General features: G+C 48.6%; 1 protein-coding gene across 1 annotated transcript in view; it reads right to left on the reverse strand.

Annotated features, from left to right (window-relative positions):
- astn1 (astrotactin 1) overlaps positions 1-26,527 on the reverse strand; it is a gene marked incomplete at its 5' end in the record, with an annotated part of 346,128 nt that overhangs the window by 128,424 nt on the left and 191,177 nt on the right. Inside the window, one exon of the mRNA XM_080010501.1 lies at positions 25,190-25,378. Within this exon, the coding sequence (XP_079866627.1) occupies positions 25,190-25,378 (189 nt within the window). The remainder of the gene's footprint in view (positions 1-25,189; positions 25,379-26,527) is intronic.

Below are 26,527 nucleotides of genomic sequence, written 5' to 3' on the forward strand. Positions count from 1 at the left end.
ACCATGTTGTCCAATGATGCTCCACCGCTGCACCCCTACCTGCACATGCCCCAGAGCCTCCGTCTGAAAAAAGTTGGTGCCGGTCAACGAGTCCCGGGAGATTCCGACGTCCCGGACAAACGGGGGCGATTCCGGTCAAATATTATCTGCGTTTATTGATGTTAAAAAACAACTGTTAAGCGGGTTATATAGAGAATGACATCATCAAGGCATGTAGATGTATAATATGTTTTATTGAATATTCAAAATAAAACAAGTCCTGTCAGTTGAAGGCAATTTAAAAATAAGTAAATAAAATTACTACTTGAAATCAAATAATTTCCGTTCGTGAACAATAAGTAACAAGTGCAGCCGCTTTAATAAACATTTCACTAAAATAACATTTTGATCGAATCCAAAACAAAATAAATCTGGCAAGTAGGTCTAAATAAATAATAACGTTTGTGGTGTCTCATCGTCATATTTTTACACAATGAATATTTAGCGTCTGCTTCGGGTCGGAACTTAAATATCCTGAAAAACACCAAACTATGGATGTTCGTGTCCCGACGCCACATCATCTTCCTGCTTCACCTCAGAGTTCTGGACGCTGGCTCCGTGTTTACATGCACAACCTGTCCACGAGGGAGGGGGCGGGGCTTGGTTCTACATCGGCAAACGTGATTGGTCAGAGGTGAAGCTGCCAGATCAGCTCTAGGTCGTCCAAACTGATTGGCTTCCCATTGTGACTTGCCGAGCGCGGAAATGAACGGATCTTTTTTTATCAAAATGATCCACCCAGCAGGAATTCAAATTGTGCTTGGAAGGAATTATTTCCACCGGACATTATGACCGGAGAGATTTAAATAATGTCCATTAATCATTTGGGGATTTATTTTGTGCATGTCCGGTTATTATTCATAATTTCTTGGGCTGTATCTGACTTTTGTCAGTCGATTGGGCTGTTCAATGCCAATATGAATGGGACACGGAAATTACTTCCTGGGACGAATAACTTTATAATTTTAAATAATCATGGCTCTGCGCCTGATCACTGTGCGAAAACAGTGTTTTTTGATTTTTAATGTAGGCTATTATATTTTACTCCGTTTCCTTATGGAATTAAACGAGCACCGTGTGTGATTGGGACTCGTCTTTGCTGTCGGAACAGGTTGCATTTCACTGCTCACCGATAATAAAAAACTCATACCCTCACAGCCCTAGGCTGGTGCAATATCATTTATATATATTGGACCTGGGGCCAATATCATTTTTAATTAAAAATAAAAATAAAATAATGTCTAACGGCCAGCCCATAAAGCAGGGACAGCGGCCCGTTGGTTTGTTTTCTATTCGGACACTGGGCCGGCCCAATCACATCTCATACATCTCTTGTTTCCCGTGTCATATTCCGTGGCTCAGGGCACCTTACTAGGCGTGGCTCGGGGCTCTTTACTAAGTGTGGCTCGGGGCTCCTCACTAGGCGTGGCTCGGGGCTCCTTACTAGGCGTGGCTCGGGGCTCCTTACTAGGCGTGGCTCAGAGCTCCTTGCTCGTCGTGGCTCGGAGCTCTAGGCGTGGATCGGGGCTCCTTACGAGGCGTGGCTCGGGGCTCTTTACTAGGTGTGGCTCAGGGCTCCTCACTAGGCGTGGCTCGGGGCTCCTTATTCGGTGTGGCTCGGGGCTTCTCACTAGGCGTGGCTCGGGGCTCCTTACTCGGTGTGGCTCGGGGCTCCTCACTAGGCGTGGCTCGGGGCTCCTTACTAGGCGTGGCTCGGGGCTCCTCACTAGGCGTGGCTCGGGGCTCCTTACTAGGCGTGGCTCGGGGCTCCTTACTAGGCGTGGCTTGGGACTCCTTACTCGGTGTGGCTCGGGGCTCCTCACTAGGCGTGGCTCGGAGCTCCTTACTCGGCGTGGCTTAGAGCTCTAGGCGTGGCTTGGGGCTCCTCACTAGGCGTGGTTCGGGGCTCCTTACTCGGTGTGGTTCGGGGCTCCTCACTAGGCGTGGCTCGGGGCTCCTTACTAGGCGTGGCTCGGGGCTCCTTACTAGGCATGGCTCGGAGCTCCTTACTCGGTTGTGGCTCCTCACTAGGCGTGGCTCGGGGCTCCTTACTAGGCGTGGCTCGGAGTTCCTTACTTGGCGTGGCTCGGAGCTCTAGGCGTGGCTCGGGGCTCCTTACTAGGCGTGTATCGGGGCTCTTTACTAGGTGTGGCTCAGGGCTCCTCACTAGGCGTGGCTCGGGGCTCCTTACTCGGTGTGGCTCGGGGCTTCTCACTAGGCGCGGCTCGGGGCTACTCACTAGGCGTGGCTCGGGGCTCCTTACTCGGCATGGCAGGGAGCTCTAGGTGTGGCTTGGGGCTCCTTACTAGGCGTGGCTCGGGGCTCCATACTAGGCGTGGCTTGGGGCTCCTTACTAGGCGTGGCTCGGGGCTCTTTACTAGGTGTGGCTCAGGGCTCCTCACTAGGTGTGGCTCGGGGCTCCTCAATAGGCGCAGCTCGGGGCTCCTCACTAGGCATGGCTCGGAGCTCCTTACTCGGCGTGGCCTAGAGCTCTAGGCGTGGCTTGGGGCTCCTTAATAGGCGTGGCCCGGGGCTCCTCACTAGGCGTGGCTCGGGGCTCCTTACTCGGCGTGGCAGGGAGCTCTAGGCGTGGCTCGGGGCTCCTTACTAGGCGTGGCTCGGGGCTCTTTACTAGGTGTGGCTCAGGGCTCCTCACTAGGCGTGGCTCGGGCTCCTTACTCGGTGTGGCTCGGGGCTTCTCACTAGGCGTGGCTCGGGGCTCCTCACTAGGTGTGGCTCGGGGCTCCTTACTCGGCATGGCAGGGAGCTCTAGGTGTGGCTTGGGGCTCCTTACTAGGCGTGGCTCGGGGCTCCATACTAGGCGTGGCTTGGGGCTCCTTACTAGGCGTGGCTCGGGGCTCTTTACTAGGTGTGGCTCAGGGCTCCTCACTAGGCGTGGCTCGGGGCTCCTTACTCGGTGTGGCTCGGGGCTTCTCACTAGGCGCGGCTCGGGGCTCCTAACTAGGCGTGGCTCGGGGCTCCTTACTAGGCATGGCTCGGAGCTCCTTACTCGGTGTGGCTCCTCACTAGGCGTGGCTCGGGGTTCCTTACTAGGCATGGCTCGGAGCTCTTTACTCGGCGTGGCTCCTCACTAGGCGTGGCTCGGGGCTCCTTACTAGGCGTGGCTCGGAGCTCCTTACTTGGCATGGCTCGGAGCTCTAGGCGTGGCTCGGGGCTCCTTACTAGGCGTGGCTCGGGGCTCCATACTAGGCGTGGCTTGGGGCTCCTTACTAGGCGTGGCTCGGGGCTCTTTACTAGGTGTGGCTCGGGGCTTCTCACTAGGCGCGGCTCGGGGCTCCTCACTAGGCGTGGCTCGGGGGTCCTAACTAGGCGTGGCTCGGAGCTCCTTACTCGGCGTGGCTCGGAGCTCTAGGCGTGGCTTGGGGCTCCTTACTAGGCGTGGCTCGGGGCTCTTTACTAGGCGTGGCTCGGGGCTCCTCACTAGGCGTGGCTCGGGGCTCCTCACTAGGTGTGGCTCGGGGCTCCTTACTCGGTGTGGCTCGGGGCTCCTCACTAGGCGTGGCTCGGGGCTCCTTACTCGGTGTGGCTCGGGGCTCCTCACTAGGCGTGGCTCGGGGCTCCGTACTAGGCGTGGCTCGGGGTTCCTTACTAGGCATGGCTCGGAGCTCTTTACTCGGCGTGGCTCCTCACTAGGCGTGGCTCGGGGCTCCTTACTAGGCGTGGCTCGGAGCTCCTTACTTGGCATGGCTCGGAGCTCTAGGCGTGGCTCGGGGCTCCTTACTAGGCGTGGCTCGGGGCTCCATACTAGGCGTGGCTTGGGGCTCCTTACTAGGCGTGGCTCGGGGCTCTTTACTAGGTGTGGCTCGGGGCTTCTCACTAGGCGCGGCTCGGGGCTCCTCACTAGGCGTGGCTCGGGGGTCCTAACTAGGCGTGGCTCGGAGCTCCTTACTCGGCGTGGCTCGGAGCTCTAGGCGTGGCTTGGGGCTCCTTACTAGGCGTGGCTCGGGGCTCTTTACTAGGCGTGGCTCGGGGCTCCTCACTAGGCGTGGCTCGGGGCTCCTCACTAGGTGTGGCTCGGGGCTCCTTACTCGGTGTGGCTCGGGGCTCCTCACTAGGCGTGGCTCGGGGCTCCTTACTCGGTGTGGCTCGGGGCTCCTCACTAGGCGTGGCTCGGGGCTCCGTACTAGGCGTGGCTCGGGGCTCCTTACTAGGCGTGGCTCGGGACTCCTTACTCGGTGTGGCTCGGGGGTCCTCACTAGGCGTGGCTCGGGGCTCCCGACTAGGCCTGCCTCGGGGCTCCTTACTAGGCATGGCTCGGAGCTCCTTACTCGGCGTGGCTCCTCACTAGGCGTGGCTCGGAGCTCCTTACTTGGCGTGGCTCGGAGCTCTAGGCGTGGCTCGGGGCTCCTTACTAGGCGTGGCTCGGGGCTCTTTACTAGGTGTGGCTCAGGGCTCCTCACTAGGCGTGGCTCGGGCTCCTTACTCGGTGTGGCTCGGGGCTTCTCACTAGGCGCGGCTCGGGGCTCCTCACTAGGTGTGGCTCGGGGCTCCTTACTCGGCATGGCAGGGAGCTCTAGGTGTGGCTTGGGGCTCCTTACTAGGCGTGGCTCGGGTCTCCTTACTAGGCGTGGCTTGGGGCTCCTTACTAGGCGTGGCTCGGAGCTCCTTACTTGGCGTGGCTCGGAGCTCTAGGCGTGGCTCGGGGCTCCTTAATAGGCGTGGCTCGGGGCTCTTTACTAGGTGTGGCTCAGGGCTCCTCACTAGGCGTGGCTCGGGCTCCTTACTCGGTGTGGCTCGGGGCTTCTCACTAGGCGCGGCTCGGGGCTCCTCACTAGGTGTGGCTCGGGGCTCCTTACTCGGCATGGCAGGGAGCTCTAGGTGTGGCTTGGGGCTCCTTACTAGGCGTGGCTCGGGGCTCCTTACTAGGCGTGGCTTGGGGCTCCTTACTAGGCGTGGCTCGGAGCTCCTTACTCGGCGTGGCTCCTCACTAGGCGTGGCTCGGAGCTCCTTACTTGGCGTGGCTCGGAGCTCTAGGCGTGGCTCGGGGCTCCTTACTAGGCGTGGCTCGGGGCTCTTTACTAGGTGTGGCTCAGGGCTCCTCACTAGGCGTGGCTCGGGCTCCTTACTCGGTGTGGCTCGGGGCTTCTCACTAGGCGCGGCTCGGGGCTCCTCACTAGGCGTGGCTCGGGGCTCCTTACTCGGCGTGGCAGGGAGCTCTAGGTGTGGCTTGGGGCTCCTTACTAGGTGTGGCTTGGGGCTCCTTACTAGGCGTGGCTCGGGGCTCCTTACTAGGCGTGGCTTGGGGCTCCTTACTAGGCGTGGCTCGGGGCTCCTTACTCGGTGTGGCTCGGGGCTTCTCACTAGGCGTGGCTCGGGGCTCCTTACTCGGTGTGGCTCGGGGCTTCTCACTCGGCGCGGCTCGGGGCTCCTCACTAGGCGTGGCTCGGGGCTCCTTACTCGGTGGCTCACTAGGCGTGGCTCAGGGCTCCTTACTTGGCGTGGCTCGGAGCTCTAGGCGTGGCTCGGGGCTCCTTACTAGGCGTGGCTCGGGGCTCTTTACTAGGTGTGGCTCAGGGCTCCTCACTAGGCGTGGCTCGGGCTCCTTACTCGGTGTGGCTCGGGGCTTCTCACTAGGCGCGGCTCGGGGCTCCTCACGAGGTGTGGCTCGGGGCTCCTTACTCGGCATGGCAGGGAGCTCTAGGTGTGGCTTGGGGCTCCTTACTAGGCGTGGCTCGGGTCTCCTTACTAGGCGTGGCTTGGGGCTCCTTACTAGGCGTGGCTCGGAGCTCCTTACTTGGCGTGGCTCGGAGCTCTAGGCGTGGCTCGGGGCTCCTTAATAGGCGTGGCTCGGGGCTCTTTACTAGGTGTGGCTCAGGGCTCCTCACTAGGCGTGGCTCGGGCTCCTTACTCGGTGTGGCTCGGGGCTTCTCACTAGGCGCGGCTCGGGGCTCCTCACTAGGTGTGGCTCGGGGCTCCTTACTCGGCATGGCAGGGAGCTCTAGGCGTGGCTTGGGGCTCCTTACTAGGCGTGGCTCGGGGCTCCTTACTAGGCGTGGCTTGGGGCTCCTTACTAGGCGTGGCTCGGGGCTCTTTACTAGGTGTGGCTCAGGGCTCCTCACTAGGCGTGGCTCGGGGCTCCTTACTCGGTGTGGCTCGGGGCTTCTCACTAGGCGCGGCTCGGGGCTCCTCACTAGGCGTGGCTCGGGGCTCCTTACTCGGCGTGGCAGGGAGCTCTAGGTGTGGCTCGGGGCTCCTTACTAGGCGTGGCTTGGGGCTCCTTACTAGGCGTGGCTCGGGGCTCCTTACTCGGTGTGCTCGGGGCTCCTCACCAGGCGTGGCTCGGGGCTCCTTACTCGGTGTGGCTCGGGGCTCCTCACTAGGCGTGGCTCGGGGCTCCTTACTCGGTGTGGCTCGGGGCTCCTCACTAGGCGTGGCTCAGGGCTCCTTACTCGGCATGGCAGGGAGCTCTAGGTGTGGCTCGGGGCTCCTTACTAGGCGTGGCTCAGGGCTCCTTACTCGGCGTGGCAGGGAGCTCTAGGTGTGGCTCGGGGTTCCTTACTAGGCGTGACTTGGGGCTCCGCAGAGGAATGATTTTTAACGGGGAGACTTCACATTCACTCTCTTGTCCTGTCAACGGTTTTACTATTGGGCACAGGTCGGCAATTGCTTGGGGCCTCGCCCGCGGAAGGGCCTCGCAAATTTGTGTTTCCTTTTTATTTTTATTTATTCAGAAAACATTTTAGCTTGTGAACAAAAACTAACTTACACAAACTTTGTGTGTGTGTGTGTGTGTGTGTGTGTGGGGGGGGGGGGGGGTGCGCGCTGTCAGAAGGCTGTCTATAACAGCTTCAAAGATGCCGCCGATCAGTCATCCAATCTTTTTTGGTGTCGTTTCTCCAGACGGCGTCCCTGAATTTAGATCTGGGCTTTAGCCTGCGTGCGTACACCTGGAACCCGGTGCCCAGCAGCCCCACCAAAAATGAAGTTATGAAAGGTGCGCTTATTATTGCTTTATGCTCCGTTGCGCCATATACACACACGTGCGCTACAAAAAGCATGTACTACACTTTTGTCATGAAAGAATTGAAGATGATGTACGTCGAACCATTTTCCTTCTACGTTGCCTCCCTCCGACTCATTTGAAGTTCTTCCGTTAGAACGCTTTGATTTCTCATTTGGTTTCGTCCTTCAGATCTGCGGCGTTGTTAACCGAAGAGAGCGACTTCAAGAAAGTTTCCCTTCAATAGCTACTGCGTGACTGGGCGAAGCGACACAGAGCCGTCCGTGCCAGCCGTTCCCACTCCAGACGCTCTCCGGGGCTGACTGGCTGGACGTCTCGCTCAAGGACACCGCGGTGGTTTTGGTCTGCATCACGCGGTGAATCCAGAAAAATCAACCCTTCCACCCCTGACCACGTCCACAACACCCTCCGCCACGCTCCGCCCAGCTGACGTGCCGCCCTTCAGCTTTGGTCTTTGCGGCCATGACAGTGCGCGTCGATCGATCGCCGCAATTGGGATTTGAGTCCACTTTTTGTCACGCGATTCCGAGAAGAGGCCAACTGTTTTCCCCCCCCGCCCGGTTTGGACTTGATGCCGACACCAGCGTCCTTCTTTCATCCGCCCTTCAAAGTTTTTTTTGTTTTTTTCCCGGAAGCACGTTTTGGATAACTCTGCACACATACAGAACACAGAGACAGTTCTTTTCTTTATCGGCTACGGCTAATAAGGATGGGCGAGCGGGAAGGAAATAGAGAGAGAGAGAGAGAGAGTGTGTGTGTGTGTGTGTGTGTGTGTGTGTGTGTGTGTGTGTGTGTGTGTGTGTGTGTGTGTGTGTGTGTGTGTGTGCGTGCGTGCGTGTGTGTGTTTAAATCCTGAATCCATTTGAATATATTTGTGGACCTTGTGGCTGTTTGGGCACAAAGCGATGCCTCCTCTTCCATCTGCTCCACCAGCGCTCACCTGACGCTGCGCCATTCGCTTATCGCATGGCCCAGCGTGGAACCAGGGAGTGTGCTGTGTGTGTGTGTGTGTGTGTGTATGTGTGTGAGTGTGTGTGAAATACCTGACGGTTCTGGCAGTTGTTTAACACACACACACACACACACACACACACACACACACACTCTAAGACAGACCCCCCCCTCCTCCCACACCCCCTAATTCTCTCCTTTTATTCACTGATGCAGCAGCAGGAGGGGAGGCGTATTGTCGGTTTTGGGTTTAAACAGCAAACCATCGACTCTCTCTCCCTCTCTTACCCTCACTTTTTCTTTCTCTCTCTCTCTTTCTCTCACTTTTTCCTTCTCTCCCTCTCTCTCCCCCCTCCCTCCCCAAAAATGGACGCAGCGTTTTAAACGTGCGGAAGCGGAACGCGGGTCTGCCGTGGCGCTGCGGTGAGCGCAGTTGGAGTAGGAGTGTGTGTGTGTGTGTGTGTGTGTGTGTGTGTGTGTGTGTGTGTGTGTGTGTGTGTGAGCGATCGGGTCCCCGTGCCCCGCTCCTCCAAATCAAGTAAATGAAAATGTGTTTTTACTTTACACGCTCACCATCATGTTACGCTACCGGGTGAGAGAGTGAAGGAGGGGAGAGAGAGTGAGAGAGAGGGGGGCGTGGGAGAGGCAGAGCGGGGGAAGGAGAGAGCGAGAAGCTCAGAGAGAGAAAGGGGGAGGCTGACATCCCGGGGGAGGGATGCCAGAGATGAACAAGAAGCAGAAGTTATGGATGACAACACACACATGCACACGCACACTGTGCCAAATAGCAGCTACATGAACACACACACACACACACACACACACACACACACACACACACACACACACACACACACACCTTCTGTCCTAATCGTCTGTCTCATCATATGTCCGTTTGACCGGCTCGTTCCACTCCGCTCTCTCAGTCGTTGTCCGGCTCCTGAGCTTTGACCTGGGCGTGGAGCCGCCCGCCCCCGCAGAGCAGCGTTAATTACAGGTGTAATGATCACCGCCCCCCCCCCCCCCCCCCCCCCACCAGCCCCCCGACCTGCAGTCGGAAACGAAGCAACGCAGATAAAGAAAATGTAAAAGAAAGAAAAAGTTGGATGGTGATGCTACGGTCGTCAACTTACTTTTTGTACGAAATATAATAATAATTTGGAGTTAAGGCGGTGTGATTCCACTTATTAATTAAGTGATTTTGGACTTGTTTTTCGTATGTAATGTAAAATAAAGTCAATTAAAAAAAGGCTATATATATATATATATATATATATATATATATATATATATATATATATATATATATATTCCCTTTTTATAATTCCCTTAATTGTTTAAGGGAATATATATATATATATAAGTTATATAAGTTAAGTTATAAATTAATAAGTGGAATCACACCGCCTTAACTCCAAATTATTATTTTATTTCGTACATACAAAATAGAATAATAATAATTTAATTGAAATAAAGTCAATTATATATATATATATATATTTATTCCCTTTTTTAAATTGAATTTATTTTATATTACATATAAAAAAACAAGTCCAAAATCACTTAATTAATATATATATATATATATATATATATATATATATATATGTATATCTTTAAATAATAAAATATTGAAATTATTCAAAAACTCCCTGATATGAATTGGGACTGGAGTGTCAGAACCACAACCGGGGTGTTCTGGGTTTGGCTTTGAAGGCCTGAGCAGCAGCATTTTGGATTTTCAGCTGTGAAACACACCACACGCTGATTAGCAAAAAAATGAAAAAAATCTAATTATATTATGCAAAATGGATTAAAGAGGCCGTGAAATGATATTCCAAGTGTGACTGAGGGAGAGTTGATGGATTCGCCTTCAGAAAATCTGTTTACGCGCAGAGCCGCAAATAAGTATTTTTTTACTATTTAAATGTAGTTTGGAGCCGCGGCTTATGCAGTTTGTTGTGGCTCTCGATGTATATATTACCTATTAAAACTCCCAAATCTGACTTATGACCTTGTTTAGATTTAAAAACTGCATCTGCAAAATGGAGCTGTCCAGGACTCGGCAGCCTAAACACTCGACTGGTTTTGCAACGACTTGTTGCAAGGATGTTTCAGGAAGATTTGTCATTCTTAGAAAATGGTAAAACAATCGACAAAGTTTCCCAATTCCAAACCAATAGAACAGAAAAAAAACACAAAGTTTTACCAAGACACAAAACCACAGTGACCAAAGTTTAAAAAGGTCCTTGGCTGAGAAAGTAAAATAAGATGGAAGTATAACGTGGCTTGAGAATGACTTTCCCCGGACAACCAAATTTGGCCATTGTCAACCATCTTGTGTGGTCTAGTTGCCCTGTTGTCGTACCATATTTTATGTAGATCAACCTCTGTTGACCACCGACACTGCGGATTCGTCTTCAATGACCGCCAATCCGCCTCCGTTGACTCCGGTCCGTCTCCGTTTACGTTGATCCGTCTCTGCTGACTCCGATCCGTCTCCGTTGACTCCGATTGGTCTCCGTTGACGCCGATCCGTCTCTGTTGACTCTGATCCCTCTCTTATCCATATCTGTTGACTCTGCTCCGTCTCTGTTGACTCTGCTCCGTCTCTGTTGACTCCGATCCGTCTCCGTTTACACTGATCCATCTCCGTTGACGCCGAACCGTCTCCGTTGACTCCAATCCGTCTCCTTTTACGCTGATCCGTCTCTGTTGACTCCGATCCGTCTCCGTTTACGCTGATCCGTCTCTGTTGACTCCGATCCGTCTCCGCTGACTCCGATCTGTCCCCGTTGACTCCAGTTGGTCTCCATTGATGCCGATCCGTCTCTGTTGACTCGGTTCCCTCTCCGATCCATCTCTGTTGACTCTGCTCCGTCTCCGTTGACTCCGATCCGTCTCTGTTGACTCTGATCCGTCTCCGTTTACGCTGATCCGTCTCTGTTGACTCCGATCCGTCTCTGCTGACTCCGATCCGTCTCCGTTGACTCTGATTGGTCTCTGTTGATGCAGATCCGTCTCTGTTGACTCTGATCCCTTTCTGATCCATCTCTGTTGACTCTGCTCCGTCTCCGTTGACTCCGATCTGTCTCTGTTGACTCCGATCCGTCTCTGTTGACTCTGATCCCTCTCCAATCCATCTCTGTTGACTCTGCTCCATCTCTGTTGACTCCGATCCGTCTCCGTTTACGCCGATCCGTCTCCGTTTACGCTGATCCGTCTCTGTTGACTCCGATCTGTCTCCGTTGACTCCGATTGGTCTCCGTTTACCCTGATCTGTCTCTGTTGATTCTGATCCATCTCCGTTGACTCTGATTGGTCTCCGTTGACGCCGATCCATCTCTGTTGACTCTGCAACGTCTCCGTTGACTCCGATCCGTCTCTGTGACGCCGATCCGTCTCTGTTGACTCTGATCCCTCTCTGATCCGTCTCTGTTGACTCCGATCCCTCTCTGATCCGTCTCTGTTGACTCCGATCCGTCTCTGTTGACTCCGATCCCTCTCTGATCCGTCTCTGTTGACTCCGATCCCTCTCTGATCCGTCTCTGTTGACTCCGATCCGTCTCTGTTGACTCCGATCCCTCTCTGATCCGTCTCTGTTGACTCCGATCCGTCTCTGTTGACTCCGATCCCTCTCTGATCCGTCTCTGTTGACTCCGATCCCTCTCTGATCCGTCTCTGTTGACTCCGATCCGTCTCTGTTGACTCTGATCCGTCTCTGTTAACTCTGATCCCTTTCCAATCTGTCTCTGTTGACTCCGATCCGTCTCTTTTGACCGCCGATCCGGCCGCTTTGTTCAACCACTCGTCGGCAATTTCCAGCACTTTGCACATTCAGCCTTGCAGGGATGGCTGGGGTGTTGAAAGGATACTCTGTGGGTACATGGTTTATGGTCTGTTGTTGTTCCATTCTCTATATAAAGACTAGTTGGAATGGCGCATCCGACTTCCAGTAGGGACACATAAACACATCACCATGGCGATCACAGTCGCGTCCTCGTGGCCTTGAATACTAATGGAAGTGGACGTGGAGACGGAGAGATGGCAGCGCCTCTCAGGCAAAACGATATTGACATTTTTGTATTTTCTGGCTACCGTGTGTCATTTTTTTATCCAACCGCTTCCCCATTCTTTTTTTTTTCCTCTTTCTCTTTCACTCTCCCTCCATGGTTCTCCATACCCCCCCCCCCCGCCCCCCAGTATCCATTCCATTTATCTCTCTATGGAAAAGATATTTCTGTCACTCGTCCTCATTAAATCACAGGACTAGCTCCACTCTGCTAGATGAGAAAATATTCTTCTAAATAGTACACACACGTGCACGCACGTACACACTCGCCATCTCTCACAAATGAGTCCTTCCAACAGAACGTACACTGAGTTTTTCCCTAATTCCCGGTTTGAAAGCGGGGGGGGGGGGGGACACCGGGTCCAACCATCTCTCAGGGTTTTGCCAGGCATCGCGCAGAGCCGCTGTGAAATAAAACTAGATGAAATGTGACTTATGGAAAACGCCGACTCTGTGCTACCTGCGGAGGTGTTGGCGTTCCTCATCCAAAAAAGCTGTCAACACATTTTACTTTATCCGCTGACTCCCGCCGTCTCCGTTGACCACCGAGACTGCGGATCCGTCTCCGTTAACCGCCGAGCCGTCTCCGTTAACCGCCGAGCCGTCTCCGCTGACGCCGATCCGTCTCCGCTGACGCCGAGCCGTCTCCGTTAACCGCCGAGCCGTCTCCGCTGACGCCGATCCCTCTCCGTTGGCGACGATCTGTCTCTGCTGACGCCGATCCGTCCCCGTTAACCGCTGAGCCGTCTCCGCTGACGCCGATCCGTCTCCGCTGACGCCGATCCGTCTCCGCTGACGCCGAGCCGTCTCCGTTAACTGCCGAGCCGTCTCCGCTGACGCCGATCCATCTCTGTTGGCAAGGATCCGTCTCCGCTTACGCCGAGCCGTCTCCACTGACGCCGATCCGTCCCCGTTAACCACCGAGCCGTCTCCGCTGACGCCGATCTGTCTTTGTTGACTCCAACCTGTCACCTTTGACTCAGATCCGTCTCTGTTAACCACCGATCCGTCTCTGATGACTCCGATCCGTCTCCGGGCACTCTGCGGCGATTCTCATCGCTTTGTGCGTCCAGCCTGGCAGGGATGGCTGGGGTGTTGAAAGGACACTCTGTGGGTACATGGTCGTGGTGTGAGGGTTGGTGTGGCTTGAGCAGCCACGCCTGTCTTGGGTCCAGGTCATCGGGCCCCGGGGTCAGGGTGGCTGCACGCCTGTCGTTTGTTGGAGCAATAAACGAGCACCAGGTAAAACCCCCATCCCCACACACACATGGGAAGAGCCCTTGTCATGGTACATTTTCCGTAAGCGCTGGGCTTTCTCCACCTTGCCGGCTCTCTCCAATAAACTTGTACTTTTCAACCCCGTCCTCTGTGTCTCTCGGTGGGAGGGCCCTGGAAATGCCGCCCAGGTGGCGTCCGGCAGGTCAGACTGCCACAATGGTTTCTAGCTTGTCTGTTCGTTGTTCCATTGTCTATGTAATGACTACTTGGAATGGCGCTATCGACATTCATTGGACACATAAACACATCGCCATGACGACCACAACACCTGTAGGATCCTCGTGGCCTTGAATACTAATTAAAGTGGATGGGCGCAGAGACATAAGCACAAAAGTGACGCCTCATTTATTGACATTTTTAGTGTTTTCCAGCTACCGTGTGTCATTTTTTAAATTCAACTGCTTCCCGATCGATTCCCCACCCCCACCCCCCGGTATCCATTGCCTTCTATGAATCTCTCTATGGGAAAGATATTTCTGTCACTCGTCCTCATTAAATCACAGGAGTAGCTCCACTCTGCCAGAAAATATTCTTCAAAATAGTACACACACACACACGCGTGCACGTTCGCCATCTTTCATGAATGAGTCCTTCCAACAGAACATACACAGAGTTTTTCACACTGGGTCCAGCCATCTCTCAGGGTTTGCCAGGCTAGCACAAAGCCACCGTGAAATGTAATGAGATGAAATGTTACTTATGGAAAATGCAGACTCTGTGATAAGTGCGGAAGTGTTGGCGTTCCTCATCAAACTAAGCTGTCAACACATTTACTTGGCGCGAACAATGAAAAAACAAAAAACGCCTACGCAAGTCCAATCAAAGATGGAGAACGTCTGCATGTGTGTTTTAATTAACTGCAGCTCCATTCTGGGAATTGCTGCTTTGGGGTCGAGACAGTAGAGAGCGTAAAGGGAAGGAAGGGAAGTGATGGAGCGCTTGACTGGACTTAATTACATTTTTTTATAAGTTTATATTTATTGTTTATCATTACGTTTATTGTTCATTACCAAATTATTACCGCCCATTGTTTATGTATTGGTAAAAATTTTTGGTTTATTGTAAATGGCAAATTTCTCCATCTTATAGTTTGTGTTTTGGTTCATGTAAATTTTTTGGGTTATTTTATTAGGTTACTAATAGTTACTTTTAAGGGTTATATTTATTGTTTATCATTTGGTTTACTGAATATAGCTATATTTTTCCATCTTCTAGTTAATTTTCAGGTTTATTGCATATTTCCATTTTATTTTTTCTATCTTTATTCTTTTACTTTATTATTATTATTAATGTTAATATTATTAGGGGTCCAGCCCACCAGCCTCAATTGTTTGGCAGCCCCCTATTTTGCCCCTATTATATTATTGTTCAAGAACACATTCTGTGAATTTTGAGGTCTAAAACTATCTGGTAAACCAATATCCAATAAACGAAAAGGAACAATAAAAGCTGTGCAATGGTAATTACGCACAGATATACCACAAATGTTTTCCTATTTCATGAAACCTAACTTAATGAAAATGTAATCCAAGGAAAAAAGTAATAGATGATGCGCCCGACACGGCACCAGATGGCCACCCGTCAGCTCTAGTGCAGCTCTATTTCCACAGACTACACGGGGAGCTATGAGTTATAACAATGAGAAGTTCTGGTTTACAGGCAACGAGACGAGAAACCAGGAGACGGCAGACCGGGGTGAGCCCATCCTGCGTTCAAGTAAAAATCGAAAACATGACAACAGACATGATTGAGGTCTCGTTAGAAGCGGGTCATTTCAGACATCTTGTCATTCAAGTTTGATCAATATCCAGCATTGGAACAGAAATTTGTGGAAAAAAACTGTTGTACTTCAGTTTGTTCAAGAGTGGGCCGCTTTGTGACATCATCATCCGAAGTTATATAAGTGCAAGCTTCGTCTCCCTGACGTCATTTCCCTTCAGCCACTTGCGAGTACTACACCGAGGGTGAAGAAGGGTCATTTACCTTTGTGCGGATCTTGGTGCACGGAGCCTAGCTGCTTTGTACTCCTTTCTGCTCTCCTTTATATTCCTTTCCACTCTTTTGTTTATATCGCGTATACGTCCAAACACATGGAGGATCAAGGCAAAAAAAAAGTCACAATTACTGTTAAGTCGGAAGCCTCGTCGGCCATCTTGGTTGTGGCCGTAAAACTCCGCAACGCCATGCGTCACATGTCCTGCCTCCCGCTCCTTCTACCCAGGCTCCGCCCCTCGCCTGAACCAAACTGAATATTTCCAGTTGGGTGCTCGGTGTGAAAGGGCAACTCCGGAAAATGTTCGGACCTAACTCTGACATTGTCCGGAGTTCATGTGTGAAAGCAGCTCGAGACAGACAGGTTGCGTTGAAACTCGTAAAACTGAAACTCGTGCTGCGTTTTACAAAACCCCGGAAACTATAATCGTTCAAAAAAGATGTTTTCGCACGGCAGGAGGTTCTAAGAGTCATTGGAGGAAGGAAAAACCACTAAACTGGAAGCAGTGTATTGCTGCCTGCAGCATATTTTTATTATTATTATTATTATTATTATTATTATTATTAATGTTATTATTATCGCCTATTGTTTTGATTTGAAATGTGCTAACACTGCAACTTCCTCCAGGGGGATGAATAAAGAATATCTATCTATCTATCTATCTATCTATCTATCTATCCATCTATCCATCTATCTATCTATCCATCCATCTATCTATCTGTCTGTCTGTCTATCTATCTATCTTTCTGTCTGTCTGTCTATCTATCTATCTGTCTATCTGTCTGTCTGTCTAACTATCTATCTGTCTGTCTATCTCTGTCTGTCTGTCTGTCTATCTATCTATCTATCTTTCTGTCTGTCTGTCTATCTATCTATCTGTCTATCTGTCTGTCTGTCTAACTATCTATCTGTCTGTCTATCTCTGTCTGACTGTCTGTCTATCTATCTGTCTGTCTATCTATCCATCTATCTACAGTATCTAAACACAGGCAAAACAGGCCACTGTGAACACACACAAACACAGACACACACACACACACACACAGGAGGCTGTCCACTGTAAACACACACGGACGAACACACACACAAACACACAGACAAAACAGGCCCCTGTTTAAATGAACACACACACACACACACACACACAGACACACACACACACAATGTAAATGTCGCCGTTGTTGACTGTTTGAGTTTGGAGACGGAGAGGAATGGAGTGATGGAGGAAAACCACGACTCCCCAAGGCAGAGTGTGTTTGCAGCGGTCACCGCACAGCGCGTAAAGGACGAACGGCAGGTTACTCTTCCCCATTTTGTTTGTTGAACTTGTCAATTTGTTTGCTTCATTGTGATGAATGTCTCACTTTATTTGTGCGTTTCCTACATTTGCTATATATTATGAGCTCGATACGGATGAACCGCAGATCAGGATAGTCCGTGGAAACACAATAACTAAAAATCACAGGAGTGTGGATCTCATTTGTCGCTCTTTGAACGTGATTTCCTTCTTAATGCAATATGCAATTACAACGATTCAGCAGTTATATACAAGCAAAATTATATATATATATATATATATATATATATATATATATACTTTTTTTTTTTTTTCTATTATTATTTTAATTTCAGTGTTTTTTTAATAAAAAATAACTCCATGGATAATGTATACTTTATATTATCATCAATACTTATTATTATGATTCATATTATTCTTCATATTATTATTATTATTATTATTATTATTATTATTATTATTATTATTATATATACTTATTTGTTTAGGTAAACAAATAAAAATAATGCTGATTTTCTGGAAAGTATGAAATATAATAGTATAAATAATAATAATAATGATAATAATAATAATAATAATAATTATAATTATAATTATAATTATAATTATAATATACATATACCCTTTTCAAAATAAAAGTAATTTCATAGAGAACATTAAATAAAACAAAGATAGTTAACTAAAATAAATACATTAAACAGAGTAAAGTAAAATAGTGAAGAATAAAAATAAGTAGAAATAAAAGAAGACCTCTGAAAAAATGACCCACATCCAATCCAAGATTAGATTAAAAAAATTACAAATGCAGATGGTATGCAACGCAATTTGCATGCCACGGGAAGCCAGCTGTGTGGCTGCTACGCCCAGCTTCATGAATAGGCGTGCAGCTTAATTACAACACAAAACAAAACAAATACATTTTCTAACAACAGTTGGTGGGAGTAACATAGACCGCACCAAAAATGGACGTGGAGTTTTTGAGGCCGCCCGCTGGGTGGGAGACAATCTGATGCTTTGAGTTTGGGTTCCTTTAAGTTCCTTATTTTTCCATTGACTTCCCTTCAGTCCGAAGTTTCCCGACGCAGCCCCTAGTCAGCAGCAGCCCACTTCACTCAGTGGCAACGGTTGCCCCCCGGTCGAAAACGCCGGCAAAAACTTTCCGAAAAACCAAAAGAAAATAAACTTCTCCCTCCAGAGAAAAGCCTGGCGTCAAGGCGTTAAAAACCCCAAAATAAAATAACTCTTCCCCACGGTTTCTTACGGTCTGAAAGTAAAGCAAGGCTGGGAAACAGGGAGGAGATGGAAGGAGGGAGATAAACAGGGTTCCATTTGAGACTCTGAGGCTTCTTTACCTCCACCCAACTCCCCCCCCCCCCCCATCACCTCCAGAGCGAGAATGGAAACATGTTTAAATCTCATCCCCGGGACGAGCGGCCCGACCTTAGATGTGGAATTACATTTCTGACGGAGGGATGGAGGGATGCTGGGATGGAGGGATGTCGGGGGGGAGGGGGGGGGCAGATCGCAGGAGGAACAGGGGATTAGAAAACAAATGTTGAATGGTAGGGAGGAGGTTTCGTGGGAGGTTGGGGGGAGGTTTACATCTGTTTGCCCATTTTTCTATCGATAAAATATTAAGCTGGAGGAATGTTACCATATATATTTATATAAATATACACTGTATAAATATATATTTTGAGGTGTAAAAATAATTAAAACACACACATGATGTAGAAGAAAATGTCATTCATCAGACCAGGCCACCTTCTTCCAGTTGGTAGCTAGTAACCACTGCAGAGCGGGAACAGCCACAAAAGCTGTGCTTGTGGAGATGCTCTGACCCAGTCGTCCAGCATCACAATGTGCTCCTTGTCAAAGTGGCTCAGATCAACATCAACTTCAACAACTGACTTTCACTTGCTGCCTCATGTAATTATAATATATAACATTATATACAGTTTATTATAAAAATATATAACAGTATATATGTAATAATAATATAAAACAGTATATATATAATATACTGCATAACAGTATATATATATAATAATACTATATAACAACTTATACAATAATAATATATAACAGTATATATATATATATATATATATATATATATATATATATATATATATATATATATATATATATATATATAATAATGTATTACTGATTATATTTATAATAATATATAACATTATATATATCAATAATATATAACAGTATATATATATATATATACATACAGTATAATAATAATAATAATACTAATATATAACAGTATATATATCATAATAATATATCCCACTCCTTGACAGGTGCCATTGGAACCAGATGATCAATGTTATTCACTTCACCTGTCGGTGGTGTTAATGTTGTGGTTGATCGTTGTACAGTATAAATAATTATTAAATATTCACTTCGCATTCAACATAACAAATATTTAATACATAAATATTAATTTTGACAAGGGCTGATGTAACCTTATAATATTGACATTCCATATCAAGTATCATATTTCTTATCAAAGCACCAATAGTAATTCCCAAAATATTGTTAAATAATCGATATCGACGCATCAATCAAGAACATTGTGATATTTGCTAATTTATAAGTTCATGATTCAATATTGTGCGATAAACGAAGGCTCCGTATATCGATCCATCGCTATAATATCCATATTGTGATATGAGACTAGATATCGTCTGCGATGTTGGTTGTGGTGAAATTGCAAGATGGTTCAATTTGACTCTTCGACACCAATGGTCAGAATATTCCCATTCACAATAATTCATCCTCTAATATTTCTCACGAAAGCACGATACCACACCCCGAGGCCTTCGCCCAAAAACATTTGCGCTATTTTTTCCCCGTATGTCGTCCCTGGCCCTGATGTGGACATCGTTCCAAATCCGGGAGGGGAGCTGGGATCCCCAAATCATGACCCTAAATCCAGCGGCAGAAACAGACGAAGCTCGAGCCGCTGGAGGGGGAAAAAAACCCCCAAAAAATCTAAAAAACTAAAATCCCTAAATGTGTGCGAGTGGTGGAAGGAGCTGAGTCAGACGCAGGGATCCGCTCTCCATGAACCCAGACGTCTTACTCCAGAGCAGATTGAGGACTCACTCTCTCTCTCTCTCTCTCTCTCTCTCTCTCTCTCTCTCTCTCTCTCTCTCTCCCACTCCCCTCCCGCCCCTTCGCCTTTCTCTCAACCCCCCTCTCTCATTCTCCCCCCTGCCTCCCCCCCGTCTTTCCTCTTGTGTGTGTGTGTGTCTCTCTCTCGCCCCCTCTCTCCAGTTTTCCGCACTCTCCCCCCTTACTCTCCCTTTGTCTTTCTCTCCCCCCTTCCGCCCTCTCTCTTGCCTCTCTCTCTCTCTCTTTCTCTCTCTCCCCTTTCCCGTTGAGTGTCTCTCTCTCTCCCCCCTCGCCCCATCATTCTCCCTCTCTCACTTCTCTCTCCCTTGTTCTCTCTTTCTCCCCTTTTTACCCTCCCCTCTCTCCCACCATCACCATCTCAGTTATTCCCTCTCCCCCCTCTCCCCCTGTCCCACTCTACCCCCCTCCCCACCCTCTTGCTTTACCCCCCCCTCCTTTTCTCTCTCCCCAACTCTCCCTCTCTCACCCCTCTCTCTTTCTTTCCCCACCTCTCTCTCTCTCTCTCTCTCTCTCCCCCTCTCGCACCCCGCTCTCCGTCTCTTTCTCCACCTCTCTCTCTCTCCCCCATCCCCTCCTCTTTCTCGCATTTACCGTCTATATCCCCCTTCTCTCTCAGTTTTTCTCTCTCCCCTCTCTTTCTCTCTCACCCCCCCTCCTTCTCACACACCATCTATGCGCCCTTTCTCTCTCGCTCTCTGTTCCAACCCACCTGACCGTAGGGTTTGAACGTATTACTATTCAGATTTGGGGGTGGTGGTGGTGGGGTGGGGTGTAGTAATACCACTCTAATCAGATTATCCTAATCCCATTACATGTAATCCGATGCTCGCTCGCCCCCCACTCGCCCCGGCCTCTTCATTATGCTGACGAAGGGAAACGCCGCCCGGAAACAATCTGCTTCCATTCTCTAACTCCGTCACACCTGGAGACTTGGAGGACGAGGAGGACGAGGAGGCTCCTATTTTAGGGTTTGCTGAAAGTTTCCAAATTTAGTGTAGATATACACACACATACACACACACACACACACACACACACACACACCGCACGCACACGCATGCAGGCACACACACAAACACACACACACACACACACACACATACAAGTCGTTAACTAGAGAGGCATCTATGCACACACACTTGATTGACTTCCTTGATTTCATACATGTGTATGATTGTGTATAAGTCTGTGTGTGTTTGTGTGTGTTTGTGTGTGTGTGTGTGTGTGTGCGTGTGTGTGTGTGTGTGTGTGTGTGTGTGTGTGGGTGTGTGTGTGTGCGTGTAAATGTGTGTGTGTGCGTATGTCCACAAAGTGTGATCCACCCACAGTCTGCGGCGAGGCAACGAGAAACGTGTTCACACATTCGGAAAAGCACAGACATGGTAGAAACACCTCCTCGTCATCACCGGAACACGCACACACGCACACACACACACACGCACACACACACACACAGACGCGCACACACACACACACACACACACACACACACACACACACACACACACACACACACACACACACACACACACACACACACACACACACACACACACACACAGACAAGTTGTCGTCAAGTTAACACCAGAGAAGACGTTTATCTCCATGATTCTCTGTTTGGAGATGTCTCACGCTTTCCTCCCCCTCCATCCTCATCCTCATCCTCATCCTGTCACCCTCACCTTCATCATCATCATCATCATCATCATCATCATCACCATCATCATCATCACCAACATGATCCACACGACCTAACACCAGCAGAGGTGGAGAATCCGCGATCATAAAGTCCAGATGTTACACCCCAGGATTTAGAGTGGACCGTGTGGATTTGGCTGATCCAGGGCAGGCGTGGAGCCAAAACAGGGAAGCAGGACGAGCACTTGCTGAACCTGGACTTTATTTTTTTACAGCTCAAAAAACTGTAAAAATTAAATATGAATACATTTCGAACGTTTTAAATTTTTCCAAACCACACGCAATACATTGAAATGAATGCGAAACAGTGTATAAATACATATTTGGGATATTTTTGGTTTCCTATGCCATTTTATTTCCCCCTGGAACATCTTGAAGGTTCCAGGGGTTCCCCAGAAAAATGATGAGCAATAACTTCACCATTATTTTATTGACGGGACCTTAGTACCGTGAGAGAGTGTTACAACAGCGACCGCTAGGATCCTGGTTTAACTGTTATCTCAGTAGCTACAGCAGGACTTGTCGGTAACGGCTGCCCGGTATTCCGGTTGCCGCCGGACACCAGATTTGGGCCATTGTCAACCATCCCAAGCGCTCTGGCTACCACTCTCTTAATATTGAAATATGGGTTATAGTGAAATGATTAATATCACTCATTTTGTCTGTCGTAGCAACAAAAATCTGAAAAGCGAGTGTCGGGCCCAGTGGGATCCCAGGGACAAAACCTCATCAAACTCAAGGGTCTGTGGCTTAAATTGAGAGGCTCCTCGTCATGAAAAAATGGAGATAAGGAAAGACGGACGCAGCGCACCCTACAGGCAGAAATCTGCATAGAAGTAAATTAACAAAGAAGTCAATTTTTTTTGTGTTTTGCCCCCCCCAAAAAAAATTAAATAAACCCCAACCACCCCCACCCTCTCCAACCCCATTTTCTTTCCACAACCAGATGGGCTCGGGCGAGGTTGAGTCAGTTTCCCGTTTAAAATCCAATCATGTCAGAGCTTCTAACCCAATATCCAGTGCTCTCCATTCAACAGGAAACAGGAATCCAGGTTGGAGCCAGAAGCCACACAGGCAGGACCGGAGGAAAATCACATTATATTTCATCACCCCAACGCCTTGGAAATACAATGCTGTATCTGCTGGCAAACCATGTGGGAAACAACAACAACAACGACAAAAAATAAAATAGAAAAGTACAAGCCTGGGAACCAGACCAATACCCAGCTCATGTTTCATTTGCTCTGCAGAATATGTCTGGCCACCCTCCCATTCAAACAGATTTCCACCCGACCTCGCCAGGGTCGGGCCAATCACAACCCTTTATCTAATATGGAGCTGGTTTGATACTGTGACGATGCGGAGGAGAGCCGTTGACGCACCTTACCAAGATGGCTGCCGCTGACGTGGACTAGTCTGTTGAATCCGCTATTGCGACAGTATTAAGTATATTTACAGTATATTGACATTTTCTCTCCAAAGCTTTTTGTTGATGAGAAATATGTGTTTGTCACTCTTCCAACAGGATTTGGTAAAAGTTAATTTAACCAACTCAATCGCTCAGCGCTACGTCACCCCATGTTCTGATTGGTTGTAGGTCTATCCAATGCTCTGATTGGTTGCAGGTCTATCCAATTCTCTGATTGGTTGCAGGTCTATCCAATGCTCTGATTGGTTGTAGGTCTATCCAATTGCGTCCAGAGACATTTCGGTCTGTGCCCGTTGGAAACGCCCCTTGGAAATTGAAAATGAACGGGGAGATTCCAGACTAATACTCATTACGAATAAGTCTGGGGATGATGCCAGGCTAGAAAAGTACAGGAGTATTTGCAGAAGAAAAACAGCCTTTTTGTCGGAACCCAGTGTTTAAGAAAACCTGATGCATTGAGTACAATATACGTGTCATTAATATATTAGTATTAGGGGTCAAGTGCTGTTGTTTTTGTTTGGAATTTTATTATTATTTTTCTCCTTGGCATTTTTCGGGCTAAAAGTGTCACGACAACCGCTGGACCCATCTTGTTGTTCAACTTTGATCTACATCAATCTACATTTGTGGCAGGAATTTGTGAAAAACCAACGGTAATTTACCGGAAGTCACAGAACATTGGCATACCGTGATTAGTTTGTGGAACGGGACGCTTTGTGACATCATCATCAGATTTGATATGTGCGGGTTGCTTCTCTCGGGGGGGCATTCGCACCTGGCGAGGTGCCTGTTGTAGACTCCACTGATGTGTAGTGGTTGCTTCTCGCAGGAAACACGTTGGTCCAAGAGGACAGACGGCAGGAGTTGATGCTGCGTTCAATGGAAACTCGGAAAATTGTAACTTTTCTTTAAGTTGTAAAGCTGATGTTCAGACGCGCAATGGCACAAACTGATGCTACGTTCCACGGGAACTCGAAAATTTGTAATTGGTGTCGATATGAAGTGATGGCGTGTTTTATGGGAACTCGGAAAACTGTAATTTGTGTGTAACACAACTAACCTACCCCCTGAGTATTGCTGCCTCATGGATCCACTGCACTCACAGACGAAGATGAGTAATGTGTATATTCGGGGTGGTCCTGACATGCCGTGGTCCAAGTTTGATCCAGATCAGTCCATTATTGTGGAATAATTTAGTAAAAAACTGCACTTTTTGTCATCAGCGTAATGCATGTGCATGCGCAAATGACGGCTCGCACTGGTCAAATGATAGCACTGCAGTCTAGTCGACAATCAGGACCTCACCAAGATGCCGGCATGTGCAGATGTAACTGACGTCAGACTCTCATGGATGTAACTGGATTCGACAAACCCATAGACAATCGTAATAATATTTGTATTCGGGACATTTTCATCGTCAAATACAGATAAAGTGGCAATTGTACTTAACTAAAAGAATATATTTGACAAACTCTTAACCATACAAAGTGACTGGGATTATTTTACCACAAGACAACTGCATTAAACAAAGAGCAGCTTATTAAATATCATAAATATATCTGTTTTGAGGACAGCTGATACGCACCACAGTAAGCTCTACAAAAGAAAAACCTAATAAAGTCACTGTCAGACTTTATAGACATATATGATAGAGAGATATCAATGTATACAAACTTCCGGAATTATTATTACTGGTAATAATAACCATAAAGTTTACCATTAAATGAGTCTTTTAAGCAGCTTTTCCACCGCATGTATGTATGATAGTACTTGGTACCTAGTACCTTTTTCTAGGATAACCTCCGTTGATGTTCCAAGCCAGCTGAGGCGATACCAAGAGGTGACGCTAAAACACAGGTCACAGAGAATCGTCACGAGAATCATCACCGCGTCGTCACTGCGTCACGGCAGTTTCATGCAGTGTCGCTATGGCGACCAGCTACTTTGAGGGGGTACTATGCGCAGTGGAAAACAACAACAGCACCTGGAACCAAAAGCGAGTAGAGTCGAGTAGAGTCACGCCCAGTTGAGCCGGTACCATGCAGACATGGAGACATGCCTTTCCAAGTTCATGGGAGCCCAGTCCAAAGTTCAGGAAAAAGCACATTGTGCAACCATGACACGATGTCGCCGTCGACATCCACCGCATCCCTGGCTGCACCCTCAGTGCTGCCACCCGTGGCCACAACTGGTAGCGCAGCCAGCTTAATATATTTTTTATTGAACCGCATGATAAACGACTTCTTGCGTCGGCAAACACACAAAGCAAGGCTTGGGGACCAGTGGGCTCCTACCTTTGGAGATGTCCTGGTACTCCAGCCACAGCTGCCTCTGGACCTGCTTGTTGGGGTACCAGATGGTGCAGGTCTCCTGGAAGCCGTACACCGCCTCCTGCACGTAGTGGTTCCCAAACTCCCTCAGGATGGAAACAAAGTCCCCCCGCTGGGTGGCCCCGTCCAGGGAGTGCACCGCCGAGCTGAAGGCTGGGGGAGGGGGAAGCGGGAGGGAGGATGGAGGATGGAGGGGGAAGGAGAGGGAAGGGCGGAGAAGGAGTGGAAGGGAGGAGAGCGGGGAGGGAGAGGAGGAGAGGAGAGAGAAGAGGGGAGAGAGGGAGGGAGGGAAGGGGAGAGAAGGAATGGAAGGGAGGGGAGCCGGGAGGGAGGAGAGAGGACGGGGGAGGAGGAGAGGAGGGAAAAGGTGAGGGAGGGAGGGATGGAGGGAGGGTGAGGACGAGAGGAAGGAGTAAAAGGAGGGGAGAGCAGGAGGGAGGGTTTGAGAGAGGAAGAGTAGGAGGAAAGAATGAAGAAGAAAAAGAACAAAAGAGAAATTGAGTCTTTTTTGCAAACACAAAAAAATGCAATGAATGAATGAATGAATGAAAGAATGAATGGACAAATAAATGAACAAATGAAAAAATGAACGGATGAATGAATGGTAAGCCCCAGCTGCTCTCGCTCCGTCGTGAAGGACGACAAATGAAAAGTAAAACAAAGATGAAGGAGAAATGTGAAATTAAGGAGAATTTCTGATTTTATTTCGAATTTCGAATTTTTTATAAAACTTATTTTATTCTTCTCTGTTTGACTGTTCTGAAGTTCTGTTGCTGTAAAAATATCATTCCCCAAGGATCAACATATTGATATATCTAATTAGCTACAGTATATATATATAAAAAATATTATATATATATACACACACACACACACACACACACACACACAGTATATTATAAACAGACACACAGTACTCGTACTCCTAGGGGTACTGCAGGGGCCACTCCGAAAAAAACATGTTTAAAAATACTGGTTGTATATAATATAAAAAAAGCACACACACACACACGACACACATACAGTCCATCATTTATGTAAATGTTTTTCTCCCACAGTGTGAAGGGGGAATAGCTACACTATTAAAAAATATAGTAAAAAGAGAAGCAGTGATGTACTGTAGGTAGTGTAGGCCACACACCTTCTGATAAAGTACGAAGAAAATATTCCAAAGACATGGTGGGGGCTGTGTGTGTGTGTGTGTGTGTGTGTGTGTGTGTGTGTGTGTGTGTGTGTGTGTGTGTGTGTGTGTGTGTGTGCCCGCTTGTTCTTTATAATTGCACCTGAAAGGTGTGAAACCTC

Source organism: Zeus faber, assembly GCF_960531495.2.
Source record: "Zeus faber genome assembly, chromosome: 12".
Classification (NCBI taxonomy): domain Eukaryota; kingdom Metazoa; phylum Chordata; class Actinopteri; order Zeiformes; family Zeidae; genus Zeus; species Zeus faber.